At 41.8% G+C, this 12,002-nt stretch overlaps 1 protein-coding gene across 3 annotated transcripts in view; it reads left to right on the top strand.

Moving 5' to 3' along the window:
- LOC127663097 (phosphatidylinositol 3,4,5-trisphosphate 5-phosphatase 2B-like) overlaps nt 1–12,002 on the top strand; it is a 37,669-nt gene that overhangs the window by 16,968 nt on the left and 8,699 nt on the right. For 2 of the 3 annotated variants that reach the window (XM_052154523.1, XM_052154524.1), the window contains exons 4-23: nt 3,815–3,950; nt 4,153–4,293; nt 4,394–4,478; nt 5,044–5,133; nt 5,217–5,339; nt 5,421–5,535; nt 5,636–5,736; nt 5,814–5,916; nt 6,297–6,493; nt 7,072–7,189; nt 7,323–7,419; nt 8,713–8,851; nt 9,093–9,192; nt 9,337–9,425; nt 9,746–9,827; nt 10,206–10,292; nt 10,621–10,728; nt 10,860–10,948; nt 11,188–11,275; nt 11,443–11,598. In XM_052154523.1, the coding sequence (XP_052010483.1) occupies nt 3,815–3,950; nt 4,153–4,293; nt 4,394–4,478; nt 5,044–5,133; nt 5,217–5,339; nt 5,421–5,535; nt 5,636–5,736; nt 5,814–5,916; nt 6,297–6,493; nt 7,072–7,189; nt 7,323–7,419; nt 8,713–8,851; nt 9,093–9,192; nt 9,337–9,425; nt 9,746–9,827; nt 10,206–10,292; nt 10,621–10,728; nt 10,860–10,948; nt 11,188–11,275; nt 11,443–11,598 (2,244 nt within the window). Of the gene's footprint in view, nt 1–3,814; nt 3,951–4,152; nt 4,294–4,393; nt 4,479–5,043; nt 5,134–5,216; nt 5,340–5,420; nt 5,536–5,635; nt 5,737–5,813; nt 5,917–6,296; nt 6,494–7,071; nt 7,190–7,322; nt 7,420–8,712; nt 8,852–9,092; nt 9,193–9,336; nt 9,426–9,745; nt 9,828–10,205; nt 10,293–10,620; nt 10,729–10,859; nt 10,949–11,187; nt 11,276–11,442; nt 11,599–12,002 lie in introns of those variants that run through there. The other variant, XM_052154526.1, reaches the window with a different exon arrangement.

Genomic DNA, 12,002 nt, shown 5'->3' with positions numbered 1-12,002 from the left:
GAAGACACAACGTCTCGTTCCCTCCATCGGGGAACGGAGGTTCCATACGTAACCTAGACGTTCCCCTTCTGTCGCTCTCTCCACGTTGTGTCAAAGAAGCGACACTAGGGGTCCACTTATAAACGTGCCATGCGCTGAGCCGTGTACGTGAACTGCTGATACAGGAGCGAGCAGGTATTCCTACGTGCAGGACGACCAACTGTAGCAGACTGCACGTTCCCTTCCCCAATGCCCCATTCAAGCCATCAGAATCCTTCTCGTTACCCGGGAGGGGGGGAACAAGGTGATGGCCGCCAACCTGGGAACGGGCCAGCCTGGCTGGGCCTCTTTTCTCTCTATGTTTCTCGCATAGAGCAACTACGGCCGGGGCCCTTACATGCATTGAGGGAAGGGGGTCTTAGCCCTTCTTTCAGGGCGGAGAAGACCCTGCGGAGGCCACACCTACCCCGCAGGGGAGGCAAAGGGTGGCAGATACCTCCCATGGCCCGTCAGGACCTATGTGGAAACGTTGGCGCGGTGGTAGATCCAACCTCGTAGAGGGGGGATAGCGTACAACACGGTGACCGAGGCAGCTGTAACTGCCTAAGGGAGACACGGGAGTCCGCTCGTGAGGGGACAGTACCGCGGAATTACACACAGGGGGAGTCCGAGCAGGAGGCCTTACCTGTGGAGCACCTATTCCAGTACAGGGTAGCTCTTGGGTCAGCGAGTTCCTCCGCTGAACTGTGGACCCAAAAGGGCTAGGGAGGAGTCAACCAGAGACCCGAAGATGGGATCTCCTGGGAACGGAGGCGCACTATTTTACCTCGGTTGAGGGAAAGGGCGCTAGACGCAAGCGATTCACCCGGTCAGATTGTCAGCGTGTTACCGAGTTCTACGGGCTCGGACCTGAGAAAACACGGGATGATACTGACTCAACTCGGAGATTGTAGAATCTCGAAAAAGTGTTAGGTGTTGCCCAGCCCGCTGCTCTGCAGATGTCTGCTAGGGAGGTGCCCCTGGCCGGTGCCCACGAGGATGCAACACCCCTGGTGGAGTGAGCTCGGACCCGCAAGGGGGGGCACGGCCTGGGTGTGATAAGCCAGTGAAAAGGCGTCGACAACCCAGTGGGTAAGCCTCTGATTGGAGACAGCGTTCCCTTTCTGCTGTCCCCCGAAGCAGACAAAGAGCTGCTCAGAGCGTCTGCTGCTCTGTGTGCGGTCCAGATAGATACGCGAAGCACGTACTGGACACAGTAATGAAAGGGCTGGGTCTGCCTCCTCCCGGGGAGTCCTCCCTGAGTCCAGCTGAATCTAGCGGCTTGAAGGGGGGTCTCTGGAGGCCCGTGAGGACGGTCGAGAGATCCCAGGAGGGAAACAGGTTAGGCCGGGAGGGAGTCAGCCTCCGGGCACCTTTTAGGAACCTGACAATTAAGTCATGCTTACCAAGAGACTTGCCGTCTACCGTGTCGTGGTGAGCCGCGATGGCGGTGACATACACCTTGAGGGTGGAGGGGGACAGCCTCCTCTCCAGCCTCTTCTGTAGAAACACGAGCACTGACCTAACCGCGCACTTCTGTGGGTCTTCGACTTGGGAAGAACACCAGTCTGCGAACAGATGCCACTTTAGGGCGTAAAGATGCCTGATAGAGGGGGCTCTGGCTTGGTTGATAGTATCTAAGATGGTCGATGTTAGGCCAGCTAGATCTTCCGCATCCCATCCAGGGGCCAGACGTGGGGGTTCCAGAGGGCGCGGCTGTGAGCGGCGCACATGCCCGTGGAACCAATTAAGCCCAGGGAAGCATAGCGGACCTCCGTGCGTCAGGCTCAGACTGGGTGGAGACCCGAAGGTGGCGGCCCAGGCGAGTTATCTGCATCCGTCGCCGCTGTTACGCTCTCCGATGCAGCGGTGATGTCATCATCCAATGCCGGGGAGCTCGAGGGACCGGACGGTAGGCTGTTGAGCGGACCGCACTAATCCCGAGCTCGGGGGAAGCAGGCAAGCGTGCCGGGGAGGCGGGAGGTTTCGAGGGGATTAACCCGTAGGAAGGAGGTGAAGCGCGGGGGGGGGGCGACTGAAATGGCTCTCTCTCACTACAAGAGAAAGCAGAGATCGCAACTCTGCCGCGGTTATGTTCTCACACTGAAAACATAACCCATTGGAGAGAATGCTCATCCCGAGCTCGGATGGAAACAAGCAAGCGTGCCGGGGAGGTGGGGGGTTTCGAGGGGGTTCACCCGGCGAAACGGAGCCCGTCATTGTCCCCAGATCGTTTTCATGGCCCGCGGCGCCTGCCTCAATCCCGTAGGAAGGAGGCGAGGCTCGGGGGCGGCTGAAGCGGCTTTTTCTCACTACAAGAAAAAAGCCTACGACCGCAATGCTGTCATGGCTATGTTCTCGTACTGAAAACTTAGACCATTCATAAAAACGCTGCCTGTGGGTGATCGCAACCCAGGAATGCAAGGCAGTTTTTATGACCATCAGAGGTGGGGAGAATCAACGCATCCAGAAACTACACAGGGGCGGAACGTCCTGAGAAGGACGTTCAACGCCGCTGTGTTTTGCTCTTTTAGAGCGAAAGTACTCTTTTAGAATAACTCTTTCGAGTTGTCTGCACTGTCGAAGCGCCCAGGGGCAAGAATGCACAGCCGTGCATGAAGGAGAAAGCCGCTGTTGTGCGCCGTAAAGTCCAACAGCATGCAGAGCGTCAGAGGATTAAACAGGAACTTGGTGTGTAACTCGCAGCAGACTGCATGCACGACCATCGGCTCCGAAGAAATTTTCAGAATGAACTCCCGTATTTGCGCCGCCTAATTACCGTATGTCCGGGGGCGGGATATGCAAATACCGGCTGCCAACTTCTCATTGGCCTTTTTTCATAGATCAGAGGTGAATATCGGCGCTCAAGAGAGACCCCTAGTGTCACTTCTCTGACACAACGTGGAGAGAGCGACAGAAGGGGAACTGGTGTTTAAAGGAAGAGTTCACCTAAAAATTATAATTTTGATGGAGATATGATGTGAATACATCCATACAATGCAAGTTAATGGGGTCCAAACTTTCAAGCTCTGAAAAGACATAAGTGCAGCATGGTGTAATCGAGTGTAATTGAGCATCAAATCACAATTGCGCCTAGGAAACTTCAATGTCAAGATTTATAGTGGAAAAAGGAGTTACATTTTGGTCTGTTTCTCACACAAAATCTATTGTATTGCTGTAAAAAACACGTATTACACCACATGAGTCATATGGATTACCTTTTTCCTGCCTTTTGTTTGGACCCCACTGACTTGTATTGTATGGATATTTATATATTGTATTGTATATGCATTATTTTAGCAATTCCGATTGGGGCTGCTATAGAGGCAAAGAAATTACAGAAATCACAATTAAGTATACGGACCGGTTACCAAAGGTTTTCAGATTATATATGCAAACTTTTAGTGATGAATGTGAGGCCTGTAGCAGCCAATAATGTAATAACTACAGTTATTGTAATAACTGCCTATAATGTAATAAATTTTTTATTATTTTTTTTATTAACCCAGCCAATAGCCAGCCAATAATGAAATAACCTTTTACATTATGGGCAAAAATGTATTACGTTATTGGTTCAGAAATGTTATTACATTATTAGTAAGTTATTATTACATTATTGACTTTTATTACATTAAGAATGGAAAATGTATTATGTTATTGGCAGTTATTACAATAATGATAGTTATTACATTATTGGCAGCTACAAGGCCTCTGCGACACTCTTCTTCTACCTACAGGTGCAGACACAACAATTCAAAAATTGTTCAGGCATGTGCAGGTTTTTTTCTTGTTACAGATGGTGATGACGAGAAGCCAGGTTCATCATTCGCCTCTCCACCCCAAGCAATGTCCCCGACAGGCCACCCTCCACCTTCCAGTTCAGCATCTCCTCAATTGCTGCTGCAGAGGCTGCAGGAGCTCAGCCCAACTAGGTACACTCAATGACACACATCCTATGGACCAGTATCAAACACAATAAAAAACACTGCATTCCAACTTACCAGTTTGTTTTTGCTGTTCATATACAGAGATTACAACTCATTCTAAGTATACAACATTTGTGTGTCAGATGTGAATTTGTGTGCAGACTCTATCTCTCCTCACAGCGCAGTATACTCATGTTTAACTCTACAGTGTAGGCAGTGAGATCATTCCATTACTGGATGATTATCTGCATGATCATGTGTTTATGGACCTGGAAAATGTAAAAAAAGGAGTGTCAGGACTGCAACACTTCCAGTGCATCCTCAACCGTGCCTGCAACAGTCTCCACAGGTGCTATTTCTGTAACATTATACATCGTTTCACACTCTATTGGTATTCTTTGAATGAAGAAAATTACTGGAATAAATGTTCCCTGATTTGTTTACCACAGCGAGATTGACCAAACACTGTTCAGTTTGGAGACTTTGGCGAAAGTTTTTGATCATCCTGGTGGCCACCTTAACTCCACTTTGCAGGTACAACCTATTATTGTACTCTTTTTACACAAACATGTGGCTAATACTGAACTACTTCAGCGTAATTCATTTATGCACATTTTTCTTGCACGATAAAGGATAGTACTATATGTAGTACCATGATGTGACTGAAATACAGTAGTAAACTTTATTCAAAGGGATTCAACATTATATTAAATATTCTTACAGCAATGGGATCAGTAGACATGAATGATTCCTCAGATCATGCAACTTGTAGATTTACACCTGTCAGGCTATAAAATGTGTGAACACCCCCCCCCCCCCATTAGAATTACATTGAAAGAGGGACCCAAGCTATATCTAAGGATCAGAATATCACAGAGTCTTGGGGATGGTCTCTTTTCACTAGGGTTAGTGAACTAACTGGCAATGCTTTAGCAACTGCCTAGAACACCCAGCAACTGCATAGCAATGCACTAAAACCACTCAGAACACATTAGCAACCACATAGCAACACTCTGATAACCATCCACAACTCTTCTATCGATAAGTAGCACTCTATGAATCTAGTATTAATGCGTTCTAATTAACTCTTGTCTGTTAGAAAACAGGGAAGAGTCCTGAAGAAAACATGGATAATCTACTTCACAAGCTCACTACTCTATGCAACCTATTGTCTTCCCTGGAGAAAAGGGTACACACACACAAACATTAATGTTTACAAATGCAAATGCACTGTAGTATTGTCATTCTTTGAACAATAGCATATTTTTGCAGGTTCTCATAGCTTTGCAAGATGCTGTAACCATTCACAACTTATCTTTGCAACCAGTGACTCTTCCAGAAGCTGTCACAGCTCCAAAAAAACAGGCCAGGCCTAATCCTGTGCACAGCTTTCAGGTAGCACATCTTGCCCAAATTAAAAATATTCAACTATGACAGTGTTTGTGTTTATTTTTGTGTATGTTTTTGCTTCTCAAGGTGAAAGTTGTCAGGTATGGCAGGCAAAAAGTGTCAGCAGACATAGATGCAGGAGTACTGCTATTTGACAAGAAGTCTGGCTCATTTGGTGTGGAGACTGTCACACAAGACAGGAGTGAGTTTATCACGCACTTGTGAAAACATGACATTTTTCACTCTCCATTGCTATCATACAAGGCTTGTAAATGCTTTTGTGTAATGCTTTTATGTTGTAGTCGTGCAGGTGGTAAAGTTTCAGAGAAGTCCTGCCAAGCTGAAAATTGTTGTGGACAGTCATCACAACCCTCCGAGGGAACTGGTCTTTCAGAGCATAAAGGTAAGGAGAAAATGTTTAATTTGCTTGCCTAAGAAAATACACCTAAATCTACTTATGTACTGCCATGTCCCTTACAGAAACGAGAAGCCTTCTGTCGGCTGCTGCAGCTTATGAAAGCTGCTCACTCCCAGCAGTCTAAGCTTGACATCATCTCTGTGTTTGTGGGCACCTGGAACATGGGTATCAATTTAAACTGTATCCTTATCTTTGGAAGTTAAGAAAGATATTGTTGTTGGATGAATTTGTTTTCAGCAGCGGTGCTTTAAGGTACCTCTGGGCCCATAGGCTCGCTGGTCCACAGAGGCCCCCTTCTAGTTGCTAAGCGCATTGAATTACACAGATGCCTTTAATGGTTGCGCAATGTCACCATGTCAATAACCGCTTCTCCCACTGAAAGAGTTTAAACATGCTTCTCCCTTGAACATGGATAGGGGAAATTTGCCCCATGTAAGCTGGGCCCCATGGGAGTTGTATATCCCAAATAAGCTTGTGCTTTAATGCGCCCCTGGTTATCAGATGCAGCAAAACATTTCACTGCTGTATTTGCTTTTTGCCGGCAGGGGGCACCACTCCATCCGGATCACTACAGTCCTGGTTTACATGCTGTGGTCTGGGTCTCACCCCAGATGAGTCCATTGCCTCAATGCCTCATGATATCTATGCAGTGGGCACTCAGGACAACCCGCAGAGCGAGAGAGAGTGGGTTGATAATATCAGAGCCACACTCCGGAATGCATCCAATATTGACTTTAAACAGGTTGGACATTTTAAATTCCGAAACCCTTATAGCCCAGAATACTTAATGCTTTTGTTATTCATATAAATCATCACAACTCTCTCTTAAAGGTTCACTTAAAAATAATTTATTGTCAAGCTATTCCAAACCTGTGCCACTTTCTTGCATAGAACACAATATTTTTTTATGGAATGTTCTGGGCACTTACATATAATGAAGAAGTGGTGGTGGCAGCGTAGTGGTCTAAAACACATATACTGTTAATCAGAAGGTCGCTGGTTCGATCCCCACAGCCAAGGCACTTAACTCTAGGTTGCTCCAGGGGGCTTGTAATAAGTGCACTGTAAGTCGCTTTGGATAAAAGCATTTGACAAATGCATACATGTAAATGAAAGTGAATGAGGACTGGGGCTGACAAGCTCCAAACTGAAAAAATTATAAAAATAAATACATAAATAAATACAATTAAAAATGTATAAATTAAAAGGATAAGATATTTGGTTGAACTACTATTTAAAAATAATAATAATCAATCCAATGCATTTATTGAGTGTGTCAGAATGGTGAGAGGGATTGTGTTGTTTGTGTTTGTTCTGTAGGTGGCAGTGCAGTCCCTTTGGAATATCAGACTGGCCGTGTTTGTGAAGCCAGAGCACGAAGGACACATCACTCAAGTAAACACAGCTAGTGTAAAGACTGGCTTAGGAAACACACTTGGTACTTGGTCTCTTTTTCCTTTATCCCTCTTATCTCTCCTCCTTCCTATCTTTCTTATCTTGCAACAAAGCAAAGCTAACAAAATTACAAATCATCATCTGAATATTCACGTGTTTTCTCTTGATGCATACAGGAAATAAGGGTGCAGTAGGGGTTTCTCTCCTCTTTAATGGTACTTCAATGGGCTTTGTGAACTGCCATCTGACTTCTGGTAGTGATAAAGCACTCAGGTATTCACGCATCTAAGACAGCTCTCTTACATTACTTATCCTTCTAGTGTGAAACATCCAAATGGAAAATCACAAATGGCATCTTTTCACTGTCTCAATTAATAATAAATTAAGATTGCACTGAGATAAAACAAAGACTTTTGTCTCATACTTTTCAGATTTTTCTCTTGGGAAGTAATCACATATATGTCTAAGGTTAATCATCAATGTAATCATCTATATCTCATATGGTTTCAAAAGTGGACATAAATATAGCTTGGATTTGCTAATATACCAAAATCTACAAAAAGTCAGAGATTTCATAAACTCAAAACATTTTGCATATATATATATATATATATATATATATATATATATATATATATATATATATATATATATATATATATATTATAATAGTGTCTGGGCTTTTCTTTCAGGTTTTTCTTTTCTTTTTTATAGCTCCATACTCGTACTGATGTGAACAATTGTCTGTATTTTTAATTTTCCCAAAGGAATTTTAGGTGAAACAACTGAGACATATACACAACTAAGTACTCCAAAGGAATAGTTCACCCAACATATAATAGTTATCTCTCATAATTTACTCACCCTAATGCCATCCCAGATGTGTATTACTTTCTTCTGTAGAACACAAATTATGATTTTTAAAAGAATATTTCAGCTCTTTTGGTCCATTCAATGTAAGTGAATGGTTGCCAAAATGTTGTCACTCCAAAAAGCACATAAAGGCCTCACAAAAGTAATCAATATGACTCTAGTGGTTAAGTCTATATCATCAGAAGTGATGTGATAGGTGTGGGTGAGAAACAGATCAATATTTGAGTTATTTTGTGCTTGAAATTCCTCTCCCTACCCATTAGGGGTCGATATGTATGAAGAATGTGAATCACCAAAAAATCATGAAGAATCTGAAAGTGAACTGTTTCTCACCAACACCTATCATATCACTTCTGAAGACATTGATTTAACCACTGGAGTCATATAGATTTCTTTTATGCTGACTTTTGTGATTTTTTTTTTTTACCTTCAAAATGTTGGAAATTCTTCTAAAAATGTTATTTTGAGTTTAGCAGATGAAAGAAAGTCATACACATCTGGGATGGCATGAGGGGGATTAAATGATGAGAGAATTTTCAGTTTTGGGTGAACTATCCCTCTCCTTATCTCTGCTCTGAAAGAGCAATGCTTGAGCAATAAACTTTTCCTTACGGTATCCTTATGTTTGTAGCTGTACTTGTCACCTGAAGTACACGAGAGTGTGTTCTGTGTTGTTCCTCTTTCTTCTCTCAGGAGGAACCACAATTTTCAAGACATCCTCAGGCTGTTATCTCTTGGAGAAAAACAGTTCAGCACTTTTGACATTAGCCTTCGTTTCAATCATCTCTTCTGGTGTGGAGACCTCAACTACCGGCTAGACCTTGATGCACAGGTCACATAGCTTATATCTAAAATGTATTTCAGTCTAGACATTAGTCATTATTATATTATAATTGTTTTATTATAATGATTAATATTATTGATTATTATAATTGACACAATCAGTAAGTTTCAGTAAAATTTGAAACCGTTTGTTGTCTGAGTGATTAATTTAAAAGTTCTGCATGTCTTTGTGTACTTATATCAGATATTCAAGGCCAAATGTGTCTGACTTTTGCTCTCTTTTTGTGCAGGACATATTAAAGCATGTTTCCAAGCGAGAATTTGAGGAGCTGATGTGTGCAGACCAATTGACCAGAGAGCGACATAGAAGAAAAGCCTTTTTTAACTTTGGTAAGAACAGCAGGCTGCTTTTTCCCTCCCATGGATACCAGACACAAACATTACAGCAACCGTAGGACAACAAAAAAGTCTTAATAGTCAGTTTATAGCTCTGTTTTTAATATTCTCCTTGATCTTTGTTTTTGCTCTGTTAAGAGGAGGAGAAGATTTTTTTTCCACCCACCTATCGGTATGAACGTGGTTCTAGAGACTGCTATCTATGGCAGAAGTACAAGTCTAGTGGAGTAAGACTTTCTATTTCATTCATTCTTCTACCATACAAAGGCCAATTATCTAGTTAATGCATTTGGCCTTTGCGTTGCAATCTGTGTCAGCTTCTAAAATGCCTGTTTCCCAACTGTCCATTTACTCCATTTAGGTGTCCTGTTAAACAAGATAATTCATGAATGAGATCTTAATGATTTTGTGTCAGCACTGAATATTACAGTTTTATATCTCATCCTTCTTGATTTAGCTAGTGTAACTTTGAATTACCCCTCCCCCCACTTGTATGCACACATACTGTATAAGTACACACACAAAATAATTCTTACTCTTTTCTAAGATGCAAGTCAATGGGCCTTCATGGTGTGACCGAGTTCTGTGGAAGTCCTACCCAGAATCTCACATTACCTGTACCTCATATGGTATGTTCAGCCTTATTTTCATTCTCATACACAGCCTGAATTAGATTAAATTCAAACTTTATCAAGCATAGTTGTTTAATTTCCTATTCTCATTAATGTTTCAGAAAATATTAAATCACATGGTAATGAAAGAAGACCAATTGATTTTGGCCTTGCTAATGTCAAATGTAGTCCCTGTAGCAGCCATAACTAGTTCAAGTTCTTCATTACAAATAAAGAGACTAGAAAAATTAATTTGTTGGTTTGCACTTTAGCTTTAGAGGAGTACATAGGACTAATTTGGAATGAGATGTGTATAGCTCCATTGCACTATAAAGGTTAATAGTTTAAAAGGATAATATACATTTTTAAAATGTATCCTATGTATCTGTTCATTAGGTTGCACAGATGACATCTTCACCAGTGATCACTCTCCAGTTTTTGCTACTTTTGAAGTGGGTGTGATATCACAGTTCACAAGAACAGGTAGGCAAAGACCTATTCATGTTTTTTAAATTTATTTTAGTAATAGGGTTATTATGTTGAATTAGGAGTTGCTGTCTATGCATTAAATTAAGGAACCATCATTTTCCTTTGCCACATAATCCTCTTTTCTTGATTTCAAGGGTTTCTCATACAGACAGTTACAACCAATGAGAAAGCCTTAAAATTATTTTTACAGAGAATAATATTCTATGAAATACAAATCAGTTATTGTAAACTATTGAGATGCTTTAAAATAAGTATTTGTTAACTGTTTCACTTAGTGTCATAACCACCTCACATTCCTTTCTCTTCATCTTTGTGGGAGCAGATAAGGGTTCAGAGCGAGCCAGCATTGAGGTGGAGGCAATTGAGGCCGTAGTGAAAACTGCTGGCAAGGCCAAGTTTTTTATTGAGTTCCACTCCCGCTGTCTTGAAGGTATTTTTTGTGCAATAATCAATCAGACTAGTGAGCATGCTATGCCTTATTGCTGGTCTATTTTCTTTTGAACTGAGAGTTCAAAATGTGACCATTCATTTTTTGAGACTTTTCCTTTTCATTCTGTATAGAACCTCAACGTTCTGCAGAGAATGACTCACAGTGCTGCGAGGTTCCAGGGTTTCTTAAACTTGGCTGGTCTTCTAAACAGTTCTCCAAGGTTGTGATAGAAATCATTTGACTCATTGTGATGATTTTGCTTTGTGACATATGCTCTGTTTCACTTTTAACTTTTTGTTGGTGACCTTTGTTTGTGCACAACACAAGCAGATAGTTGAGGTGTGCTTGGGATGAAGCTGTGGTTGCCAACTACGTAATATGTCAAATAAAAGAAAAACTATGTTTTTGATGATGAATACATTTTGATTTCTCTTTCTCTTTACTCCCCCATTTTTTCAGCTTCACCCAGTTTCTTCAGATTTAGAGCATCTCCGGGATCAGCACTTGCTGTTTTCTGTGAAGTCAAGTGATGGCTTTGAGTCATATGGTACATTGCCAAGCTCATTTGGCCTTTTTTAAATAAAATATCTCTGGAACTCTGGTTTGGTGTATACTGTAGAAACCAATACCTCATCATAACTAAGTACATACCACATTCTCTTTATTGTAGTGTTGAATCAATGTGGTCATATTTACTGTTTTATGCTATTTCAGGTGAATGCTGTGTGGCTCTTCACTCAGTAACAGATAAATGCTCAGAATCTTTTCAGACATGCTTGACTCACAGAGGGGAAGAGATTGGCTCTATTAGAGGACGACTTAGGGTCTATGTACCACCAGACCACCGAAGGATTCGGGAAAGGCTCTATGGTGGGTCATTCAAATTCACTTTTAAACAATGCACTTGGGCCATATATTAAATGTCAAACTGATGCCGTATTCAACTAATTTCAAAGCATTCCATTGCTTTACACAATTCTTATTTTTTACTATTAAATTATTTGAAAATTCTATAATGTACTCATTGCTGAGTAAAAAAAATTTTATTCTCACATTATTTACTCACTCTAATAATATCCCAGGTGTGTATGACTTTATTTCTTCACCAGAACACTTCTGAAGTAAAATAGACTAATATCTTTGCTCAGTAGGTCCTTAAAATGCAAGTGAATGGAGATTTCTCTATTTGAAACTCTACAAATTACAGACAGTCAGCATAAACATCATCGATATGACTCCAGCAGTTAAATTAATGTCTTCTAAAGTAGAGGTCG

Source organism: Xyrauchen texanus, chromosome 23 (assembly GCF_025860055.1).
Source record: "Xyrauchen texanus isolate HMW12.3.18 chromosome 23, RBS_HiC_50CHRs, whole genome shotgun sequence".
Classification (NCBI taxonomy): Eukaryota; Metazoa; Chordata; class Actinopteri; order Cypriniformes; family Catostomidae; genus Xyrauchen; species Xyrauchen texanus.
Note: the sequence above shows the minus strand (reverse complement) of the source record. Positions and strands in the feature narration are given on the sequence as shown.